The sequence below is a fragment of the Salvelinus sp. IW2-2015 genome, linkage group LG11 (assembly GCF_002910315.2).
Source record: "Salvelinus sp. IW2-2015 linkage group LG11, ASM291031v2, whole genome shotgun sequence".
NCBI classification, from domain to species: domain Eukaryota; kingdom Metazoa; phylum Chordata; class Actinopteri; order Salmoniformes; family Salmonidae; genus Salvelinus; species Salvelinus sp. IW2-2015.
The window spans coordinates 6,469,332-6,494,766 of NC_036851.1; the positions used below are offsets into that span (position 1 = coordinate 6,469,332).

At 42.9% G+C, this 25,435-nt stretch overlaps 1 protein-coding gene across 7 annotated transcripts in view; it reads right to left on the minus strand.

The window, feature by feature from the left end:
• Window positions 1-439: 439 nt before the first annotated feature.
• Window positions 440-25,435, minus strand: part of LOC111969706 (rho guanine nucleotide exchange factor 3-like) — a 105,938-nt gene continuing 80,942 nt past the window's right edge. For 4 of the 7 annotated variants that reach the window (XM_023995894.2, XM_023995897.2, XM_023995896.3 and 1 more), the window contains 9 exons: window positions 19,761-19,868; window positions 16,772-16,948; window positions 9,871-9,933; window positions 9,031-9,127; window positions 8,745-8,854; window positions 4,748-5,005; window positions 4,478-4,648; window positions 3,010-3,196; window positions 440-2,808 (listed from right to left, as the gene is read on the minus strand). In XM_023995894.2, coding sequence (XP_023851662.1) covers window positions 2,420-2,808; window positions 3,010-3,196; window positions 4,478-4,648; window positions 4,748-5,005; window positions 8,745-8,854; window positions 9,031-9,127; window positions 9,871-9,933; window positions 16,772-16,948; window positions 19,761-19,868 — 1,560 coding nt within the window. In that variant the 3' untranslated portion in view covers window positions 440-2,419. Of the gene's footprint in view, window positions 2,809-3,009; window positions 3,197-4,477; window positions 4,649-4,747; window positions 5,006-8,744; window positions 8,855-9,030; window positions 9,128-9,870; window positions 9,934-16,771; window positions 16,992-19,760; window positions 19,869-25,435 lie in introns of all 7 variants that reach the window. The other 3 variants (XM_023995895.3, XM_023995898.3, XM_070445511.1) reach the window with 2 other exon arrangements.

Sequence of the window (25,435 nt, forward strand, 5' to 3'; positions counted from 1 at the left end):
AGAGCCTACAACAACATGCAGGCTTACAGTACAGAGCCTACAAACAACATGCAGGCTTACAGTACAGAGCCTACAACAACATGCAGGCTTACAGTACAGAGCTACAACAACATGCAGGCTTACAGTACAGAGCCTACAACACATCAGCGCTTACAAGTACAGAGCCTACAACAACATGCAGGCTTACAGTACAGAGCCTACAACAACATGCAGGCTTACAGTACAGAGCCTACAACAACATGCAGTAGCTCGTTCTGAAACCCTTTTTTCCGGTCTTGTTCGTTAGGCCCCTCCCATTCCAATACCTCCCTGTGCAACCTTCTCACCTCCAGTCTCCAACATGAACCAAATAAAAGCATATAGAACTAATTCATAGAGGAAAAATAAACATCCTAAATCATAGATTTCAATACATTTTCTTTATAAAAAAATATTTAAAAACTGTTTTGGGATATTTATTTTAGTGTTTACTTGGTCAAACCGATTCCTTTAAAATGCGTGAACTTCTATACAAATGAGAGAGAACATGAGGCCCCACAAGTAAACTTTCACAAGATTATAATTACCTGACACACATGCAGTTTTGGCAACAATTTAGCAGTTAGTCAGTTCAACACGGTGCACCCAGTGACAGAGGACTGGTCAGAGTATAAATACATAAACAAGTGACTACTTCTTTTAAACAATAAAGGTCTCCGCTTCGCTTTTTACAGGAGCAACCAGTGAGTGATAAACGTGACCATTAAACACACCAACAGTAATTAATTCAAAACTGGCTTTAATCCAAAACGTATCTTTAAGACATTGACTCTTAACACCATGGAAAATCCTGCTTCCTCCAGGATGGGTTCTTTACTTGCTGTAAAATGTTAAGTTTCCCACTTCTTGCAGAATCTAGTAGAGATAGACGTGGTCGAACTGTCCAACTATGGAATCTGTTCAGGTCTTTCTACATAATTTGGAAATTCATGTAATAATTTAATGTTGTGCTTACTCAGACTAATTTACTTTATAGAGGAGATTTAAATAAACACAATCGATTATGAAATGAATCAAACCCCACCAACAGCTCTCCCCTCTGAGTGACATGTGTTTATACTAGGTTACATAACCAAGAGGCCATATGGGGGGGGGGGGTTTCTCTCTACTTTAGCATCTGTTTTAGAATGGCCAGATCCTGACTTATGGAACACCATAGCTTTCAATTCTGGCCAAGAGGTGGGAAGATTCTGTCGTGAACACCTTTTAACCTCTTTTACAGCGTTGCGGTAACCTGTCCTTAACGAACCACCCTGCAACCTCATGTCAAGTACTACAATAATATCATATTGATTGTCTTTGAAAACATTCTGCTGGTCATTTTGACTGGGTATTGCAAACACTATGTTCTCTAGATTCTTACATCAACACACACACAAAATATAAACGCAACATGCAAGAATTAACAATTTTACTGAGTTACAGTACATAAGGAAATCCGTCAATTGAAATATTTATTAGGCCCTAATTTATGGATTTCACATGATTGGGCATAGGCCTACCCACTGGAGCCAGGCCCAGCCAATCAGAACAAGTTTTCCCCCCACAAATGGTGTTTATTACAGACAAAAATATTACTCAGTTTCATCAGCTAGCCTGCTGGCTTGTCCCGCAGGTGAAGAAGCCTGATATGGAGGTCCTGGGCTGGCGTAGTTGCACATGGTCTGCGGTTGTGAGGCCGGTTGGACGTACTGCCAAATTCTCTAAAACAACATTGAAGGTGGCTTATGGTAGAGAAATTGACATTTAATTATCTGGCAACAGCTCTGGTGGATATTCCTGCAGTCAAAAGAAGAAATGCTCACTAACAGGGATGTGAACACATATCTACACAAAATTTGAGAGAAATAAACTTTTTGTGCGTCTGGAACATTAAATGTTGTGTTTATATTTTAGTTCAACACAAAGAGAATATCATCAGTGTATTCTCTTAGCTCTGGGAGGCCACAGTAGTACTGCAGTGGGATAAGGTGTGATGGCAGTGTCTCTAGAGGCCCAGAGTCAGACCAGGAGAAACAACAGCAATACAGTCCTGAGGTCCCAGTCATGTCTGCCTTCCCTCCTCTCCAGGTAGACATCCATAGTAGACCTGACAGTCACAGCTAAGATACATGGTTGTCACTGCTACAGACTACACCACAGTCTCATAGAAAGATGCTCAAGAGAGAGGAGTTTTTTTCCAAGTTCAGCAACAAAGAAAACAAATGAAAAAGTGGGTAGAATAAAAAAGTGCTCCAATGTCCACAGTGTTTTTCTTCCCTCCCGTATATAGGGAGCATTGCCATGTTGCTACCAATACTGCCAAGGTTTAGCCTCTAGCCTCTCTAACCCAGAGAGGCCATGACACCCCAAAGGTCACACTTCTGATGGCCCGCTACTACTAGAGTCTGTTTGGTCCATCAGGGCAGCCTGTGGGGGAGACCAAAGCCTCGCTTGTGTCCATGTCCATGCTACAGCCTGGAGAGTCTACAGACGAGTCACTGTCACAATGGTCCATGCTTTTTGGCTGGGGGGCCAGTGGTCCTGAGAGGGGAGGTGTTGTAGGGCTTAGAGGACCGTGGGGGCTGAGTAGGCTTGGAGGGGGCTCTGGGTCACTGCTACTGGTTTCCACCCCGACAGGAATCCCCACCCCCACGGCCGACTCAGCAGCTCCTTTGGCCTGTCGAATGCAGTTGAGCCACTGCTGTTTGTTGAAGGCATCGCTGGCTTGGAAGGAGTGGGAGTGGAGTTGGCTACTGCTATGAAACGACACTCTGAAGAAGTTCTTGGCTGAGGGGAGGAGAGATGAGGTTAGACAGGGGAAATTCGATACAAGCAGATTGCAAGTTAATGACCACAGCATTAATAGACCAGGGGTGCCAAGCGCCAGTCATCAGCGGCAACAGTCCTTATCCGCTAGTGATAAACCAAAGAGATCCTACAATTCACATTCAAATGTTCTATATGTAATTCTATGGAGTAAACACTCACTCCTCTCGTTGTTGCTGAAGGCTCCTCTGATGGAGCCTCCCAGGCGTATCACCCCGTCCTGCAGGTCCTCCCACTGCAGCTCTCTGACGGGGATGGGCTGGCGGTACAGCTGGTAGTACAGCTGCTCATTGTGGGTGATGGCTCTAGTGATGACCAGCACGTCCTGGAACAGGAACACATGCAGCTTCTGGAGAACGAGGGGAGAGTTAGGGTATAGTGTTTTTGCCTAATTTAAACCATATATTCATCAAGGTTTCTCATTGAGGTAGGAATCTCTCTCTTTTTTTTTTTTAAAGGCAGCACAAATCTCAGTTAACCCAGAACTAAGATCTTGCGTAACCAAACAGGGACAGATGCATGCATTTCAGCAGCAGATCAAGCTAGTTTTTATATATTAACTGATCTATACTCCTCAGACTAGAAAACAGTTAACGCCAGTGTGGAAGGTATTTTGACTTTAAATACACTCCAGTTGCCGTGCTGTATTTCATACACAAGTCTCAGAGATAGTCAGGTCCAAAATGATTGGCGCCCTTGATAAAGATAAGCAAAAAAAGACTAAAACAGCCTTTTTCTAAAATGATTTACTTATTATTTTGTCACATATACAGGATAGGTGCAGTGAAATGTGTTGTTTTACAGAGTCAGCCATAGTTGTAAGGTGCCCCTGGAGCAAATTAGGGTTAAGTGCCTTGCTCAAGAGCACATCAACAGATTTTTCACCTTGACAGCTTGGGTATTAGAACCAGGAACATTTCGGATGCTGACGCAACGCTCTAGCCGCTAGGCTACCCGCCACCCTCTGAGCTTGGAGAACACATTGGGAGGGATCTTAGACCATTCCTCCATACAGAATCTTCCCAGATCCTTAATGTCCATCATCTGCACTTATGGACTGCCCTGCATTTCAAATGGATTTCAAATAGTATTTGAACCCAGGTCAGGACGCCTCCCCTCTACTCGGTTGTTATCTCAGTAGGAGAGATGACCCAGTGAGAGCCTAGAGGTGAACCTACTCTCTCAGAGCTGACTCCTGACCTCCAGTAGACAGATTGATATGGTGGTGAGAGCGGTGCTTTAGGGGTCATGGTCAAAGGGTTTGCTCGTACCATCACGGGTCTGTGTGGATTTAGAGGCTATTCATATATCTAAATGGCAATAAGGTAAATCCATTAGAGGAAGACACCATCACCATTGACCTTAATTATGTCAGAGGACATAGCTAGCAGTGGCGTGTCAGTAAGCATTTTCATTTACTGTCAGTGGATGTTACAGTGCAGTGTTATAGTACTGTCACTGCTTTCTGTGAGTGACACTGAAAAGTAAATGGACAGAGACACTCACAGCGTCCATGTTGTTAGTCAGGCAAATGTCCAGCCTTGCAAATGTCCATTCTATCCTTTTGTGTCCCTCCCGACCCTATCCCACACAAGTATTGTGTGATTATGATTGACAGAGCCCTACTCACAGCACCCCTGTTGTTCTTCAGTTCCCCGTGACAGCTGAGGATGCGGGAGCTGTCAATGAGCAGGTCTCTCTGGCTGCCCTCTAGGTAGAGGAGACGCTCCTTGTAGAAACGACACTCTGACTCGCCCGTCTGAGTGTTGATCTCTGCCACGATGCTCTGGATCATGTTGATCTGGAGAGAGGGATAGATGGGGGAGGGGTGTGAGTGAGAATTTATGTTTGTGTGGGGGTGTCAGTGTTTGCGAATATGTGGGTCTCCCCCTCTACTCACTGCCTCATCCAGGTACTGTCGGTCCGGATGGTCGTTAGGCGTGTGTTTGAGGATCTCCCTGAGCAGCAGGGGGTATTTGACCAGCCGGCTCCTGGGTATATCCAGGAAGTTCCACAGGTCCAGCTTCCTGCTGAAGGGCGACTCCAGGCAGCGCTGCAGGAAGTCGTGCACCCGGTGGTCCTGCTTCTTATGGTCCAGCAGAGCCTTGGCTGCCACCTGATTACTGCAGTATGAGTTGTAGGAGTCTAGACAGGGAAGCTGGAGAGGAGAGAGAGAGGGACGTAGATCGAAGAAGAGGTCAGTAATGGCGTTTCTGCTTCAGATAAGTGCACACTTGCAAAGCACCTCTTATTTATTGTGCAAATGTTTCAGAGATGTTAGGCCTCCATACGTTCCTGGTCTAGCGCTGTGTAGCATTTCCATATGACCAACGACGCCAAGTCTTTATAGATTGAGAAGAATACAAGAATGGAGTACCAGTGTGCTGGAGTTGTCGTCTAACTGCTCTTCCATGTACCTGGACTACATCACATTGAAAGCTTTAGGAATGTACTGTAACTGGGCTGGTGCAGCCAGAGCACAGAAGATGAACTGAAGTACAGAGAGAGGGAGGGAGGGGCTAACTGAGTGGTTGTGGCGATGAAATCTCTTGCCTACTACAACTACATTCTGTGTACTACTCATACTATTTCGAACATACTGTTGAGTAAAAATGTATTCCGTAAGCAACAAATATCAACATACTATGCTCACCCTCACTGAAAAATTTGTAATCTAAATGCGGAATTGCGCCGTTTCCCCATTCGTTAATTTTGTTAGCAATTATTGTTAGCTCCCCTTATCTGAAAGGGCGGCAGGTAGCCTAGCGGTTAGAGGCGAGCCAGCAGCCGGAGGTGCCAGTTCGAATCCCAGGTTCTGACGGCGATAAGTGAGCTGGCAACCGGAGGGTTGCTGCATCAAATCCTACATGCCATTGCCTGCCGTTGTGCCATTGAGCAAGGCACTACCCCCCCCTCCATAACAACAGGCGCCCAGTGTGGCAGCCCCCCACACCTCTTCAAAAAACCTGTATATGTACGTCTGTCTTTCAGGAAGGGGGTTTGACATTGTGTGCAATTGACCAATAAAGTGATCATAATCTAATTATCAGCTGTTGTCAAACACGTGTGTCTGAAAACTAATTTCTCTTCATCAATAGTGTGCAGAGAATTCAAATAGATGAAAAGCCAAAATAGCATTTCAAGCATAAAGAACGTTGTACATTTCACATACTATAAATTGTTTTATTTTTGCATTCCCAATCAGCCAGTTCTGAGAACAAGGACATTAGGGAGGGGGAGCAGGTCATCCCGCCGCCACTGTACAGCGTATTTAGTACTACCTACAGTAGGTGAAGTATGTCCAGAGCCCAACTCTGGAGGCAGGCAGGAATGTACAGTCAAAACCATCACTCAACTAATACTGAACACACTCATACAAAGCTAGGGGGAGAGGCCTGATGAGAACCATAACATAGGCCCTGACATCGATCATGCTCTTTCAAGTAAATAATCAGATAACCTTTCTTGGTATCATCTATTATAGAGCCAAGAGTTTGACCAGGATTTCTTTTTTACTGTGAGCCTCTCTCTCAATGAATCTTTCCTTGATTCCTCGAATAATCTCTCCACCTCCTTTTTAAACTGCTTTGGAGAAGGGAAGGACCTCTAATACAGTCAGATGCAAGAAGAAATCTAAAATAGTACTTATATTTCTATGGCTTCATTCTGTGCAGTGTATTGGGAGGTGATGTCGATGGGTGCATGTTCACATTCGTACATCCGCATGACTAACCCGGAGGCAGCACTAGCCTCACAACCCTTTCTCATAGGAACACCACTAACAATCACCTCGTTCTTCGTGGAGAAAAAAAGAAGAAGGCTTAGGATGATCATTTAATCTTTGAAGGTCATTTTCATGGTGGATTGATCTGAAGTTCTAGCATGAGGAAAAATAGGACAGAGAACTTGCTTTGTTTCACTTTTCATTGTTTAAAAAGTGACCAATAGATGCTTTGGAGATGAAGTGGAATTGGGGAAATCTTTACTCTATTACGCAACCACATTGACATCTCTCCGTGGTGGAGCAGAGTTCAGAGGAGAAGGGCAAGTAAACCCCTGAGAAGCAGAGGAGGCTCTCCGCATCCTTGTCAGGCATACATTGTTCCCCATAACTACCTAGTGTAAACAGGAAGTAAGGATGAAGGGAGGGAGGGAGGGATGGATGGAGAGGAGCCGCTCAGCATCCCTACACTAAGCCTTGGACACACTAACACACTTCACAGCACTGCAGAACTAACCTGATTCCAGCTCTTTGCTAAGGTGTCCAGCTAAAGTGTCACTGCACACATTCTGAGGAAGTTATCATGACATGTTGCCTAAGAGCCTTGTTTTAATCTCCCCACAGGGTAACCAAACTCCACACCAGTAGGAGATTTCTCTGGGTGTTGCAACAACGGCTACTGGGGGTGTGTGAACCCCAGATCTCACAGCTCTGATCTCACACACACATACAGAGGGATTGTTGGCAGTTGAAGAAGTATACAGGACCAAAAGGTCAATAAGACACAGGATGACTACGTTCTCATAAGCTAGTTATGCTACGAAAAACAAACATCTCAGGCTGCCTCATGAACTAGCTGTTTTGAGGGTTCTCGATGGCTGAATCCATCCTCAGAAAAGTCTTGAGTAGATTGATGCTGTTGAAGTGAAGTGACACAAAACTACTTAGTTTGCAAGTGATACAAGGACAAATCTAGCTCCCTCTCTCCCCACAGGCCAGTTCAGTTGACTGTTTTTGATTTTCCACCAAAACACCACCCCTTAACTATTTCCACATTGTTCTGTTAGTCTGTATTTAAAATTGATTAAATTTAGATTTTTTTTTACATTTACATTACATTTAAGTCATTTAGCAGACGCTCTTATCCAGAGCGACTTACAAATTGGAAAGTTCATACATATTCATCCTGGTCCCCCCGTGGGGAATGAACCCACAACCCTGGCGTTGCAAGCGCCATGCTCTACCAACTGAGCCACACGGGACCGTTTTTGCCACTGGCCTTCACACAATACCCTATAACGTGGAATTATATTTTTCAGAATTCTTTACAAATGAAAAGCTGTAACGTCTTGAGTCAATAAGTATTCAACGCCTTTGTTATGGCAAGCCTAAATAAGTTCAGCAGTAAAAATGCTCGTTATAWTGAGTACCACTTTTCATATTTTCAAGCATGGTGATGGCTGCATAATGTTATGGGTATGCTTGTCATTGGCAAGGAATAGACATGGAACACTGGTACCTTTTTAATAATGTTTACATACTGTTTTACCCATTTCATATGTATACTGAACAAAAATATAAATACAACATGTAAAGTATTGTTCCCATTTGTCATCAGCTGAAATAAAAGATCCCATACATTTTCTATAAGCACAAAACTTATTGCACACATTTGTTTACATCCCTGTTAATGGGCATTTATCCTTTTCTAAGATAATCCATCCACCAGACAGGTGTGGCATATCAACAAGCTGATTAAAACAGCATGTTCATTACACAGGTGCACCTTGTGTTGGGGACAATAAAAGGCCACTCTAAAATGTGCAGTTTAGTCACACAACACTATGCCACAGATTCCTCAAGTTGAGGGAGCGTGCAATTGGCATGCTGACTGCAGGAATGTCCACCAGAGCTTTTGCCAGACAATTTAATGTTTATTTATCTACCATAACCCACCTCCAACATCGTTTTAGAAAATGTGTCAGTATGTCTAACTTGTTTACTGTTAGATATTCCCACCTCGGGCATGTGTAGTATGAACATACAACTGATTGCAAAGTATAATCAGTATTGAAAAGTGTTATATAATCAAGTTGATCCATCAGTTTTTCCTGTTTAGGTCACATGGTCAGGAAAACCCTCATCCCCTACATATGATCATAACGGATGGTCTTACCCAGTCCACTAGGATGTGTCCCACATGTTCTGTGGAGCCGTCTGGTTTCCTGGCCTCTCGCAGTCGACTCAGCAGATCTGAATAGTGAGTAGAAGGAGCGGTCTCAACCTCTAACGGTTCATTTGGGTGTTAGTGTGTGTATATATATCTATCTATCTATCTATCTATCTATCTATCTACCTATATATGACTGTGTGTGTTGACTTCTGTGTTTGTGTGAGCAACTGTGTTTTCTTTGCAATTCCCCTATCTTGTGGTTCTGTCCTTTGTAAGCATTCATTCTCACCTTCATGCAGCGGAATGAGAGATTCCAGGGTTCCGAAGATCTGGTTGAGCTCATGTTCTGTCATGATGGACAGTTTCAGCATTGGGTCATGGTACGCCTACAGAGAAAGTAGAATGTTAAGTTGGAACCGCAGCAATGCAACCCGACACTATTTTTCTCACTTGTTACATTACAACAAGTTTTAGAAGCACTAAAACCTGAATCAAGTGTGAGCCCTGAAGATGAAAAACCCTTGGTGTTTTTCCAAATGTAGACATCCATGTCATAAGCTACGAATAAACAAGTGTTTGATACGCTACTTGATCATAGCTCAGACGTAATATAAAACACATCCAATATCAGTGGAAAAAACTTTATCCCCTTGACAAAACAGCACTAAAAAAAGGCAACGGACGTCAAATGGGGCGGCAGGCAGCCTAGTGGTTAGAGCATTGGACTAGTAACCGAAAGGTTGCAAGATCGAATCCCCGAGCTGACAAGGTAAAAATATGTCATTCTGCCCCTGAACAAGGCAGTTAACCCACTGTTCCTAGGCAGTCATTGAAAATAAGAATTTGTTCTTAACTGACTTGCCTAGCTAAATAAAAGGTTTAAAAAAAAWWAAAATCTCCATCAGATATAAAATGTATTAGACTTATAAATAGACTAAACATCTGTTGGCATATTGTTGTACATCTACTGTAATGGTCAAAAACACACACACTCCACAGGGGGTCTCAAGTGTGTGATTGTCGGAGCGCAGGGGAAACTGGAGCCTGGCTGATCAGCAGGGTAGAATAACTCAGCTGTGACACACTCAACGAAAAGGGAAATTATCTTTATTGGAAAAGCAGATTGTACCTTCTTGGCCAGCTTCAGATCCTCAACGAGATCCTTCTCCCCTCGAGAAAGCTCAAAGATCGCCTGCAAAACACACAAAGACAGAAGATAGACAAAAGAGAAAACGGTGAAACAAGGGTCTCCACGTGGACAAACAGCTCAGTGAGAAACAACAATTCATGCATCACCTACAAAAGATTCAAACATGCAATCTTTTTCTAGAAAAAGGAGTTATGAAAAATGCGTGTTTCACAACAGTGACAGACGAATCTGAAGCCACAGAAGAAAACACAGGACCCCACTGACCCCTGACCCCTCAATACTTCCCAGTGCACAGATGGATTATTTTCTAAAACACCCTATTCCATTTGCACTGTCCTTTGAAGTCTACTCTGTGTGGCCTGAGAGGTGGAGTCCCAGTTTGAGTGGAGGGTGATGGGCATGTTGTTTCAGACAGGCCTAACTAATTTGAACTGTGAAAACTGGAGTTATATGGCATTTGATCCTCTAGTCTAGACTCTCCCCTCTGACTATGCTCTGCCCTGGTAGAGTGGTGAACCAGATGGACAATCAATGGAGCCCCTTCACCCACTCCTGCTGCTCCTCTTAACAGTAACTGTCCAGTGAAAACATCACTTTTAAAAGTTAGTATTAACTCGTACCCAAATAATCTTGGTTGACTCATCCTATACTCGTATGTGGCCAAAGCATAAATTGAAGAGAAAAGACACACACAAAAAAAAACTCAAACTTGTATCTCAAACAGACCGTTTAAAAATTGCTTGCCTTTACCTCKGAGGATGATTTTGGTATTTTATTAGGATCCCCATTAGCTGTTGCAAAAGCAGCAGCTACTCTTCCTGGGGTCCACACAAAACATGACATAATWCATAACAGCTCAAGGACAGAACTACATTAATTTAAAAATAATAATTTTAAAGGCACACGTAGCCTACGTATCAATACCAATAGAAAAAAATATCTAGGTCAAATAGGGGAGAGGCGTTGTGCCGTGAGGTGTTGCTTTATCCGTTTTTGAAACCAGGTTTGCTGTTTATTTGAGCAATTTGAGATGGAACGGAGTTCCATGAAATAATGGCACTATATAAATACTGTACGCCTTCTTGAATTTGTGCCGGATTTGGGGACTGTGAAAAGACCCCTGGTGGCATGTCTGGTGGGATAAGTGTGTGTGTCAGCTCTGTGTAAGTTGACTATGCAAACAATTTGGGATTTTCAACACATTGTTTCTTATAAAAAGAAGTGATGCAGTCAGTCTCTCCTCATCTCTTAGCCAAGAGAGACTGGCATGAATAGTATTTATCAGCCCTGTGATTACAATGAAGAGCAAGACGTGCCTCTCTGTTCTGGACCAGCTGCAACTTAACCAGGTCTTTCCTTGCAGCACTCGACCGGACAATAATCAAGATAAGACAAAAGTAGAGCCTGCAGGACTTGCTTTTTGGAATGTGGTGTTAAAGCAGAGCATCTCTTTATTATGGACAGACCRCTTCCCATCTTTACAACCATTGACAAGTACATTAGTGTCTAGTTTGAGAAACGGACACCTCACAAGTCCTCAACTGGCAGCGTCATTAAATAGTACCCGTAAAACAMTGAAGAGGCGAGGATGCTGGATGCTGGCCTTCTAGGCAGAGTTCCTCTGTCCAGTGTCTGTGCTCTTTTGCCCATCTTAATTTTTTATTTTTATTAGCCAGTCAGATATAACTTTTTCTTTGCAACTCTGCCTAGAAGGATTCGGAGTCGCCTCTTCACTGTTGACGTTGAGACTGGTGTTTTGTGGGTACTATTTAATGACTTGTGTGGCGTCTGTTTCTCAAACTAGACACTAATGTACTTGTCCTCTTGCTCAGTTGTGCACCGGAGCCTCCCTCTCTTTCTATTCTGGTTAGAGCCAGTTTGCGTTCTGTGAAGGGAGTAGTACACAGCGTTGTACGAGATCTAAAGTTTCTTGGCAATTTCTCGCATGGAATAGCCTTRACGTCTCYGAACAAGAATAGACTGATGAGTTTCAGAAGAAAGTAGTTTTTTCCTGGCCATTTTGAGCATGTAATCGAACCAACAAATGCTGATGCTCCAGATACTCAACTAGTCTAAAGAAGGCCGGTTTTATTGCTTCTTTAAAATCGGTACAACAATTTTCAGCTGTGCTAACATAATTCCTAAAGGGTTTTCTAATGATCAATTAGCTTTTTAAATGATAAACTTGGATTAGCTAACACAACGTGCCAATTGGAACACAGGATTGATGGTTGCTGATAATGGGCCTCTGTACACCTATGTAGATATTCCATAAAAATCTGCCGTTTRCAGCTACAAGTCATTTACAACATTAACAATGTCTACACTGTATTTCTGATCAATTTGATGTTATTTTAATGGACATTTTTTTTTTGCTTTTCTGTCAAAAACAAGGACATTTCCAAGTGACCCCAAACTTTTGAACGGTAGTGTATATACTGTACCTTATACCATCTATTGCACCTTGCCTATGCCGCTTGGCCATCGCTCATCCATATATTTATATGTACATATTCTTATTCCATCCCTTTACTTAGATTTGTGTGTATTAGGTAGTTGTGGAATTGTTAGATTACTTGTTAGATATTACTGCACTGTCGGAACTAGAAGCACAAGAATTTCGCTATACTCACATTATCTGCTAACCATGTGACCAATAACATTTTTATTTGATTTCAATTTGTCAATGCCAGGAGGTTTGTCATTATCGATCGTAAACAATACTTTTTCCACCTCTCCCACACTACTATAACTTTACAAATTCAAACTTGCAATGCTTTTCTTTCATCAATTGTTTTTTTATGCATGAATACGATGGCTCACTGTTGACATTTCCTGCCTAAGTTTGCCCACTTTGCCAATGAAGTAATCATTAAAATAATTTACAACATCAAATGGTTTTGTGATGAATAAGCCATCTGATTCGATAAGATGGAGTTTAATGTCTTTCTGCCCATAACTTGAGTAAATGACATTTCCCCCCTGCATTTCTTTATATCATTGATCTTAGCTTCATAATAGTTTGTTAAATCACATTTTCTCAATTTGCAGTAAATCAGCCAGTCAGATGTACAGCTAGACTTATTAGCCACTTCTTTTGCCCCATCTCTTTCAGCCATACATTTTTTCAATTCCTCATCAATCCATGGAGCCTTAACAGTTCTAACAGTCTGTTTCTTAACAGGTGCATGTTTATCAATAATTGGATGAAGCAATTACATAAATTAATCAAGTGCAGCGTCTGGATGCTCCTCATTAATCACATCATACCAACAAATATTTTTTAACATCATCCACATAAGAGGCACAGCAAAATCTTTTGTAAGATCTTATATACTATTTTAGGCCCAGCTTTAGAACTTTGGCTTTCCTGGATATAGCCACTATATTGTGATCACTGCATCCAATGGGTACAGCTTTAGAGCAAAGTTCTACAGTATTAGTAAAAATGTGATCGATACATGTGGATGATCTTGTTCCTGTAGTTTTTATTAACACTCTGGTAGGTTGACTAATAACCTGAACCAGATTACAGGCACTGGTTACAGTGAGAAGCTTCCTCTTGAGCGGACATCTTGATGAAAACCAGTCAATATTCAGGTCCCCAAGAAAGTAGACCTCTTGGTTTACATCACATACACRATCAAGCATTTCACACATTATTTAGATACTGACTGTTAGCACTTCGTGGCCTATAGCAACACCCCAAAGTAAAAGGKTTTAGATGTGCCAAGTGAGCCTGCAACCACCACTTCAACAACACTTCTCTAAGCATTACAGGGATATGGCTCTGAATATATACACAGCAACACCTCCCCCATAAGCATTCCTATCTCCTTGTATTGCTACTGCTGTATCATCAAGTGAATTATCGAAGTGAGTCTCAGAAATGGCTAATATACAGATGCAAGAAAAAGTATGTGAACCCTTTGGAATTACCTGTATTTCTACATACATTTGTACATTTTGATCTTCCTCTAAGTCACAACAATAGACAAACAGTGGGCTTAAACAAATAACACACCAATTATTGTATTTTTCTTGTCTATATTGAGTACATCATTTAAACATTCCCAGTGTAGGTTGGGGAAAGTATGTGAACCCATCGGCTGATGACCTCTCCAAAAGCTAATTGGAGTCAGGACTCAGCTAACCTGGAGTCCAATCAATGAGACGAGATTGGAGATGTTAGTTAGAGCTGCCCTGCAATATAAAGAAAAATCACAATCCGAGTTTGCTATTCACATGAAGCATTGCCTGATGTGAAACATGCCTCGAACAAAAGAGATCTCAGAAGACCTAAGAATAGTTGACTTGCATAAAGCTGGAAAGGGTTACAAAAGTATCTCTAAAAGCCTTGACGTTCARCAGTCCATCGTAAGACAAATTCTCTATAAATTGATAAAGTTCAGTACTGTTGCTACTCTCCCTAGGAGTGGGATGTCCCCACGCGCTCTGGCAGCTTTCATGGCTGGGATCAGTTCTTTCCTCTTCTGGCCCACAGCTCCAGGAAGGTACTTGAAGTTCTTGGCTCTTTCCAGAACAGCTACCTTGTCCTTGAACCTCAGAAACCTGACCACTATCGGCCTGGGCCTGTCACCTGGGCCCGTCACCTGGGCCGGTGGTGGTTTTTCCAGTCCTGTGGGCGCATTCCACCTCAATCTTTTGGTGGTCAATCTTCAATTTCTCAGAGATAATTTCCCTCACTTTGTCCTGTTTTTCAAGTCCTGGATCTCTCTAGTCAGGTCATCTTATTTGAATCGTCAAAAACACTGTCGATTCTGCTGGTAGAACAATTTTTATTAGTTTAAAAGATCCTTCAGCTGTGATAGAGAGACCCCACTGTCCTCAACAGTACTCCCACTGGCTTTGGTCTTTGTCATGGTAGCAGGCAACGTAGGTTACCCCTCGCAGTTACAGACAGGGCAGGTCACAGGGAAGATTGAACACAACAAACAGCAGGGATTTAGACAGCCACAAACCCGGGACAATCCACGGTCCCAGCCACAATGGCTAACCATGTCACGGGCTGCTTTCAAGCCCTCAAGGAACCCCGCTAGCTTGATAGGCTGAAACTAGTTTTGGCCTGCCTGGTGACATCACTAGGCAGTAAATTTGTTCCAAACTTTCAGCCAATAACAACTAGTTTTGAGTTTTCCCTTCTCATATCACTCCGACAGTCCTAGCAAAATCCTTGCTCAAGAAATTGCTCTTTGCTAAGAACCTATTTTTGTTTCTTTTTGACCACTAACACMTTACACTCGTGGGAATTGGCCTATATAGATAGGGCTACATTGAAATGTTTCTTACAGAAAAAATTATGAAAAGCATATGCTTAACCATGGTAGCAATTGAAAAGGAACAGTTTGGAGATAATGGGAAAATTAGACTAAAATGTGAGGACAACATTTCACCTGACAAGACTGAATCCAAAACATTACGCTGTTGATTTTATATGTGCATTTTAGATGTACTGTACTATGCCGTATTTGTTGATAACGAAATCTGAACATGTGGGGTAGGTGCAACATAAGACAAAAAAATGACAGGGGTTTGAGTGAGAGGACTAACTGGTGTCTCCCAAGTGGCCACACACACACACACCTCTCCAAAATGTACACAGTTCCAAAGCAATTTCAATGCACTTTTATGACTCCCAGAATAGTCTTCAACTATAAGGTACTTTTTTGAGCTCTCCTATCTGTGCCGTTCAGAAACTAGAGCYAGCACACTTGTACACACTTACTGTTGTTTACGCAATCCAAAAACAGACCAATATAAATCACAATCTGGGTCAGTTGGGCATGATTTGAAAGCTTGTTCTATTGCCAACATGAACAGATTGCCAAAAGCGAAATGATAAAATATGATCTTACAGTGTTAGGCTTTCACAAGGCAATTCAGAGAAACAGATGGTAACTTTGGTGAGCATAGAAAGCAGTCATCAGTGCCTTCAGTTGCCAAGGCAAATTTGTCACAATTAAAAAATAATAATAGGCTCATTCTGTTCAGAACAACCCAGGGTATGACGCCTTGTAATCTTGTAACTGTACATCAAACATAGTGATCATAAATGGTGACGCTGATGATTTGGAGACGTGAAGCGCACATGTTTTTGGCTAGCTTGTATGACATCAAATCGGTATTTATTATAATCCTCAATGTCTCATCTTTCAAAATAAAATTCTTAKATTTCCAGCATTTCCCTCTGACATTTTTTTTTGCAAAAGTTGCCCAATTACTGGGAGGGATGGGGTCAACTTCTTGTTGCATGCGGTGCTCAAATTCAGTACGTTTGCCAGTCAAAACCCATGCAGCGCTTTGAAGTGCAGAGCCAGACCTCTGACGTCATGTATAGCATGTTACTGTACAGTCACTAAATCTGCCATTTTCAACCCGTATGAGTGTGAAGGGCTACTTGAAAACAAAGATACTTAATTGTTACCCAGAAATGATTTGATATCAAGATAAAAACAGCTGCACTAGACCTTTAACTAAATGCATTATACCAGTAGCCAGGGCCAGCCCTCAAAATGCCAGGGCTGATTTGATATCAAGATAAAAACAGCTGCACTAGACCTTTAACTAAATGCATTATACCAGTAGCCAGGGCCAGCCCTGGCATTTTGGGGGCCCTAAGCGAGATTTGCGTGCAATGCATTTTACTGGCTCCCGTCTTGACAGCGGAGATAATTTTTTTTGTTTTAAAATGTTAATTTCCTGCAATTCTACACATTTTGCTATGGGGCGGAGAGAAAATGTTGCCGTTTTAAAGCAAATTTCCTACAATTCTACACATATTGCCATGACTTATGCCATGTTAATATGATATCTGACATAGTAACCTCCCGTACTACCCCAGTTGAAAAGCTTTCCTCACCTCTTGGCGATTGATCTCCTTGGACGACAGCATCTGGTGTCCAAGCCGCACGTCAAAGGTCTCGCTCCACAGCTTGCTGTCACGCCGCTTGGTGTTGGCAGGCGGGGCCGGCCGCGTCCATGGTCTGGGAGGCATGACCGACTCCGTCCGACTCTCACTGCGGAAGCTGATGGAACGCTGCGGAATAGAGAGAGAGAGACACACAGGAAGGTGAGTGGTCCTGTGCGAGTGATTGAGAGAAGAGTATGAAAAGACAAAGATTAGAAAAAAATTGTCCTTCATAGGACATCAACTAGGAAGGATATAAAAAAGACCATACCAACACATTTGTTCTCATATGCCACTTACCTTATGTCTGATATCTGTATGTTAATGTACTATTGTCTAGATTATCCTGTCTGTAATGCTATTCTATTCAAACACTGCAACAATAGTGAGGTCAGAATAATCCAGAACACAACAAGACATCATACACAGGTCAGATGAGGGCTGACTTACTTAGTGGATGATGGTCTGGAAAGTGATTGATTTGGACTTAGAACATAACAGATAAGCTGGCTATGGCTGGGCCTTCTAGGTCGGCCAATCACGCTATTCATGTTTTTTGTAGACATACATGGTGTAATTTCAATTGCATTGACTCAAATGGCTGTCTTAGTCATTAGGAGATAAGACATTAAGGGGGTACATACTGTGCCTTCAGAAAGTATTCATAGCCCTTGACTTATTCCACATTGTTATGTTACAGCCTAAGTTCATTTCTTTCTCTCTCACCCATCTACACACCCCACAAATACCCGTAATTACAAAGTGAACAAAGTGTTTTTAGAACGTTTTGCAAATGTACAAATGAAATACCTCATTTGCAGTAGTCACATCAATACATGTTACAATCACATTTGGTAGTGATTACAGCTGAGAGTCTTTCTGGAAAAGTCTCAAGTCTCTCGCTTTGCACACCTGGATTGTACAATATTTGCACATTCTTCAAAAAAMTATTCAAGCTCTGTCAAGTTGATCATTGCTAGACAGCCATTTAAGTATTGCCATAGATTGTCAAGCCGATTTAAGTCAAAATTGTAACTAGGCCACTCAGGAACATTCAAAGTCGTCTTGGTAAGCAACTCCAGTGTATATTTAGCCTTGCYTTTTAGCTTATTGTGTTGCTCAAAAGGTGAATTTGTCTCCCAGTATCTGTTGGAAAGCAGACAACCAGGTTTTCCTCTAGGATTTTGCCTGTGCTTAGCTCTATTCCATTTCTTTTTATCCTAAAATACTCCCTAGTGCCATAACATGATGCACCCATCACTATGCTTGAAAATATGAAGAGTGGTACTCWGTTGTGTTTACCCCAAACACAACGCTTTGTATTTCAGGACATAAAGTTKATTTCTTTACCACATTATGRGCAGTTTTACTTTAGTTCCTTATTGCAAACAGGATGCATGTTTTTGAATATTTGTATTCAGTACAGGCTTCCTTCTTTTCACTCTGTCATTTAGGTTAGTCTTGTATTGAAGGTCCAAGAACACCGTAGTCTTCATCATTCTTAAATGGAAGAAGTTTGGAACCACCAAGACTTACTAGAGCTGGCCGCCTTGCCAAACTGAGCAATCGGGGGAGAAGGGCCTTGGTCAGGGAGGAGACCAAGAACCCGATGGTCACTGACAGAGTTCCACTGTGGAGATGGGAGAACCTTCCAGAAGGACTCCACCAATCAGGTATTTATGGTAGTGGGCAGGCGAAAGCCACTCCTCAGTAAAGGCACATGACAGCCCGCTTGGACTTCGCAAAAAGGCACCTAAAAAGGACTCGGACCATGAGAAACAAGACTCTCTGGTCTGATGAAACCAAGATTGAACCATTTGGCCTGAATGCCAAGCGTCACGTGTGGAGGAAACCAGGCACCATCCCTACGGTGAAGCATGGTGGTGGCAGCATCATGCTGTGGGGATGTTTTTCAGAGGCAGGGACTGGGAGACTAGTCAGGATCGAGGGAAAGATGAACGGAGCAAAGCACAGAGAGATCCTTGATGAAAAACTGCTCCAGAGCACTCAGGACCTCAGAATGGGGTGAACGTTCACCTTCGAACAGGTGGCAAACAGCAAGGACAACGCAGGAGTGGCTTCAGGACAAGTATCTGAATGTCCTTGAGTGGCCCAGCCAGAGCCCGGACTTGAACCCGATCGAACATCTCTGGAAAGACCTGAAAATAGCTGTGCAGCAACGCTCAGGCATCCAACCTGACAGAACTTGAGAGGCTCTGCAGGGAAGAATGGGAGAAACTCCCTAAATACAGGTGTGCCAAGCTTGTAGTGTTATACGCAAGCCTCAAGGCTGTAAATGCTATCAAAGGTCCTTCAACAAAGTACTGAGTAAAGGGTCTGAATACTTATGTAAATGTGATTGTATTAAATATAAAAAACTATTGCAAAAATGTCAACCTGTTTTTGCTTTGTAATTATGGGGTATTGTGTGTAAATTGATTAGGAATAAAAACAATCTAATCCATTTCAAAATGTGGAAAAAGTCAAGGGGTCTGAATACTTCCCTAATGCACTGACTTTTTAAGCAAACGTTTAATCTTGAACGTATTTACGCTCTCCTAACAAAGGGTTGAATACTTAGACTCAAGACGTTTCAGCTTTTCATTTTGTATTCATTTTGAAAAAAAAAAAAATACACTTTGACATTATAGGGTATCAAGTGTAGGCCAGGGACCAAAAATCAAAATTTACATTTTTATTTCAGGTTGTAACAAAAGAAAATCTGGAAAGTCAAGGGGTATGAATACTTTCTGAAGGAACTGTACTCATGACAAGTTTAACAATGCATTATTACTGCATCATAATGCCTCATACCTTCAGGCAAAAAAAAAAGTTAGTGTTACCAATGATATTTAACACTTTATCTGTAGTGTTTTGTCCTGTGCTCGTATTTGTCAGAATAGTTATTTCAGTAGACTATAATGGTGGTGTAGTGTTGTACCTGCAGTGTTTGTCCGATCCGCTTCAGAGGTGCAGCCTTGACTGGAGGTATGAGGTTGGCCAGCGATGTAACCCGAGAAAGAGGCTTCACCCGCTTGTTACAGGGCTCCTGGAGAGACCAAAGACACTTTGTGATTAATGTTTGTATCCGACTGTGTTAAATGGCAGAGGGGAGACAGCAGATTTTTAAAAAACAGAGGAAAGATGAAGATAGAAAAAAGGTGGTGGTGGGGCAGATTAAACATGCAGGTTTGTGGAGTCACAGTAGTTAATACCTTCTGTGTCACAATCTCCATTGGATCCCATCAACACCAAAGCTTCAAGACTGGAGCCAGTTTAGGTGAACCAGCAGTACTGACCAGATCTGAGACCAGGAGGATAATATTCATCCTCATCGCACCTAGTCCTCTCTCTATCCCTGCCCCCGCCCCCGTCACAACCACTGAGCCTCAGCCTTCCTGACCAGCTGTTGCACCGTCAACCAGGGGTTACCCCTGTCCCATCTACACACATCCAAAAACATGTAAGCTCTTCTCCTCTCCTCGGTGCCCCTCAAGGTTACAGTATACAGAGTCAGTCAAACATACAAGGTTTCCTGTAATCAGAACACAGACACAGGTAGCCGGGAAGTGAGCGAGAAATGAAGGATGATGTCTTGTCTGCAACTCCAGCATCTTAACCAGTGAGACGTGCATGTTTCCCTTTTTCTATGATTCCCCCATCCCCTCTTCATTCCCTCCCTCGTTGTCACCTCTGCAGGTTTCTCAGGCTGTGCCTTGGCTTCAGTGTCCTGTTCTTATCACGACAGACGATTTGACCTTACAGCAGGGAAAAGAGGTTTAGAATGCCCTTTGGTTCCTTCCGCAGCACTCCGTCAGGATAACATTAGAAGATGAGATCCGACCTCCAGTCGCTGCAGTCAGTAGGAATCATCGGGGGGGGGGGGGGGGGGGAGGGGGGGGAGAAAAAGCAGAACAATAAAAAACAAAAAAAAACCCAAAAGAAAATAGCAATATAACAATTATAACCCACCAAACATACCCCCCCCCCCCCCTCCTTCTCCTGCTCTCTCCTTGTGACGTCACTGCAGCTATTTGATCAGTATTCTGGGAACACAGTCTTTTCAGACTGGGTACCCCCTTATCACAATTCACACATGCCTGCTTCACACGTTTACACACACACACACACACACACACTAGGTCTGGCTATGCAGGAAAAAAGCAGGGCCATTGTGACTCATACAAGATACAGGTAACTGCCAAAATAATGGAAACACTTGAGGAAATGAAGGATACAAAGTATACTGAAAGCAGGTGCTTCCCCACAGATGTGGTTCCTGAGTTAATTAAGCAATTAATATCCCACCATGCTTAGGGACATGTATAAAAATACTGGGCAGGCCATTCTTTTGGCTGCCATGGCCCTATAGGACGACAATGCCCCCCCATCCACAGGGCACGAGTCACTGAATGGTTTGATGAGCATGAAAAACGATGTAAACCCTATTCCATGGCTGTGTCAGTCACCAGATCGCAARGCAGTTGAACACTTATGGGAGATTCTGGAGCGATGCCTGAGACAGCATTTTCCACCACCATCAACAAAACACCAAAGGATGGTGGAAGAATGAAGTCGCATTCCTCCAATAGAGTTCCACACACTTGTAGAATCCATGCAGGGGTGCTTTGAAGCTGTTCGGGCTTGTGGTGGCCCAAACCCCGATTAAGACACTATGTTGGTATTTCCATATATATATATATCCCTTATATTCTCTCAACTGGAGAGAAATGAGTGGCAGTACAATTCAGACTTTACAAATGGTGTCAATTTGAACAGCATCTATCATCTACTCCAAACGTGATCCATTCCCAGTTAAATCAAACACTACTTGCTTACTTGGGTGCCATTTGTGATTCAGCCTAAGTCCCCTATTTGCACTATGTAGGGAATATGACTTGTCAGCAGAGATTCATTACTGTGAACTCAATATGTTGTTTAAATTCTTCTTATGCAATCCAACCACCATAATCTGCAGACTAACTGATATTAGCGATAGGACCTCGGGCTCTGCAATCTGTTCATGTGGCAATCAATATCATCAGCAGCAGCATCCCATCTCAGTGAAATGCCAGTCACTTAGTCGTTGATCTTTACAGGAGAGAGAGATGAGGGAAAGGGGGATACCTAGTCAGTTGTACAACTGAATGCAGTAAATGAAACGAGTCTTCCGCATTTAACCCAACCCCTCTGAATCAGAAAGGTGCGGAAGGCGGCCTTAAAATTTTAAAAAAATCGACTGATAGTACAGTCGTGGCCAAAAGGTTTGAAAATGACAAATATTAATTTCCAAAGTCTGCTGCTTCAGTGTCTTTAGATATTTTTGTCAGATGTTACTATGGAATACTGAAGTATATAATTACAAGCATTTCATAAGTGTCAAAGGCTTTTATTGACAATTACATGAAGTTGATGCAAAGAGTCAATATTTGCAGTGTTGACCCTTCTTTTTCAAGACCTCTGCAATCCGCCCTGGCATGCTGTCAATGAACTTCTGGGCCACATCCGTACTGATGGCAGCCCATTCTTGCATAATCAATGCTTGGAGTTTGTCAGAATTTGTGGGTTTTTTGTTTGTCCACCCGCCTCTTGAGGATTGACCAACAGTTCTCAATGGGATTAAGGTCTGGGTAGTTTCCTTGGCCATGGACCCAAATATCGATGTTTTGTTCCCCGAGCCACTTAGTTATCACTTTTGCCTTATGGCAAGGTGCATTGTTCGTCACCAACTGTTCCTGGATGGTTGGGAGAAGTTGCTCTCGGAGGATGTGTTGGTACCATTCTTTATTCATGCTGTGTTCTTAGGCAAAATTGTGAGTGAGCCCACTCCCTTGGCTGAGAAGCAACCCCACACATGAATGGTCTCAGAATGCTTTACTGTTGGCATGACACAGGACTGATGGTAGCGCTCACCTTGTCTTCTCCGGACAAGCTTTTTTCCGGATGCCCCAAACAATCGGAAAGGGGATTCATCAGAGAAAATGACTTTACCCCAGTCCTCAGCAGTCCAATCCCTGTACCTTTTGCAGAATATCAGTCTGTCCCTTATGTTTTCCCTGGAGAGAAGTGGCTTCTTTGCTGCCCTTCTTGACACCAGGCCATCCTCCAAAAGTCTTCGCCTCACTGTGCGTGCAGATGCACTCACAGCTGCCTGCTGCCATTCCTGAGCAAGCTCTGTACTGGTGGTGCCCCGATCCCGCAGCTGAATCAACTTTAGGAGACGGTCCTGGCGCTGGCTGGACTTTCTTGGGCACCCTGAAGCCTTCTTCACAACAATTGAACCGTGCTCCTTGAAGTTCTTGATGATCCGATAAATGGTTGATTTAGGTGCAATCTTACTGGCAGCAATATTCTTGCCTGTGAAGCCCTTTTTGTGCAAAGCAATGATGACGGCACGTGTTTCCTTGCAGGTAACCACGTTTGACAGAGGAAGAACAATGATTCCAAGCACCACCCTCCTTTTGAAGCTTCCAGTCTGTTATTCGAACTCAATCAGCATGACAGAGTGACCTCCAGCCTTGTCCTCGTCAACACTCACACCTGTGTTAACGAGAGAATCACTGACATGATGTCAGCTGGTCCTTTTGTGGCAGGGCTGAAATGCAGTAGAAATGTTTTGGGGGGATTCAGTTCATTTGCATGGCAAAGAGGGACTTTGCAATTAATTGCAATTCATCTGATCACTCTCCATAACATTCTGGAGTATATGCAAATTGCCATCATACAAACTGATGCAGCAGACTCTGAAAATTAATATTTGTGTCATTCTCAAAACTTTTGGCCACAACTGTAGATTAGATACACTATATATTACACACAAAGTACGTGAACACCCCTTCAAATTAGTGGATTCGGCTATTTCAGCCACACCCATTGCTGACAGGTGTATATATTTGAGCACATAGCCATGCAACCTCCATAGACAAACATTGGTAGTACAAAGGCCTTACTGAAGAGCTCAGTGACTTTCAACATAGCACAGTCATGCAGTATGATGCCACCTTTCCAACGAGTCCTTTAGTCAAATTTCTGCCCTGCTAGAGCTGCTCCAGTCAACTGTAAGTGCCGTTGTGGTGAAGTGAAAACGTCTAGGAGCAACAACGGCTCAGCCGCTAAGTGGTAGGCCACATAAGTTCACAGAACGGGACCGCAGAGTGCTGAAGTGGGTCGCACGTAAAAATCATCTGTCCTCGGTTACAACACTCAGCGAGTTCCAACGGCAGCACAAGAACTGTTCATCAGGAGCTTCATGAAATGGGTTTCCATGGACAAGCAGCCGCACACAAGCCTAAGATCACCATGCGCAATGCCAAGTGTCGGCTGGAGTGGTGTAAACCTCGCTTGCATTGGACTCTGGAGCAGTGGAAATTCGTTCTCTGGAGTGATGAAAAACGCTTCACCATCTGGCAGTACGATGTACGAATTTGGGTTTGGTGGATGCCAGGAGAACACTACCTGCCCCAATGCATAGTGCCAACTGTCAAGTTTGGTGGAGGAGGAATAATGGTCTAGGGCTGTTTTTTTAATGGTTCGGGTTAGGTCCCTTAGTTCCAGTGAAGGGAAATCTTAACGCTACAGCATACAATTAAATCCTAGAACGATTCTGTGCTTCCAACTTTGTGGCAACAGTTGGGGGAAGGCCCTTTCCTGTTTCAGCATGACAATGCCCTCATGCAAAAAGCGAGGTCCATACAGAAATGGTTGGTCGAGATCAGTGTGGAAGAACCTGACTGGCCTGCACAGAGCCCTGACTTCAACCCCATGGAACACATTTGGAATGAACTGGAACACTGACTGCAAGCCAGGCCTAATTGCCCAACATCAGTGCTCGACCTCACTAATGCTCGTGGCTGAATGGAAGCTTGGAAGTCCCCGCAGCAATGTTCCAACATCTAGCGGAAAGCCTTCCCAGAAGAGTGGAGGCTGTTTATAGCTTTAAAGGGGGGGACCAACTCCATATTAATGCCCATGATTTTGGAATGAGATGTTCGACGAGCAGGTGTCCACATACTTTTGTTCCCGCTGTGTAGATAAACGAGGCTCTAGAGATACAGCACCAGTTTGGACACAGCTACACATTCAAGGGTTTTTCTTTATTTTTACATTGCAGAATAATAGCGACGACATCAACACTCTGAAATAACACATTAAATCATGTAGTAACCCAAAAAAAGTGTTAAACAAAATATATTTTCTTTGAGATTTTTCAAAGTAGCCACCCTTTGCCTTAATGATAGCTTTGCACACTCTGCATTCTCTCAACCAGCTTCATGAGGTAGTCACCTGGAATGCATTTCAATTAACAGGTGTGCCTTGTTAAAAGTTCATTTCTTTCCTTCTTAATGCATTTGAGACAATCAGTTGTGTTGTGACAAGGTAGGGGTGGTATACAGAAGATAGCCCTATTTGGTAAAAAGACCAAGTCCATATTATGACAAGAACAGCTCAAATAAGCAAAGAGAGACAGTCCATCATTACTTTAAGACATGAAGGTCAGTCAAACCGGAAAATTCCAAGAACTTTGAAAGTTRCTTCAAGTGCAGTCGCAAAAACCATCAAGCGCTATAATGAAACTGGCTCTCATGAGGACCACCACAGGAAAGGGAGACCCAGAAT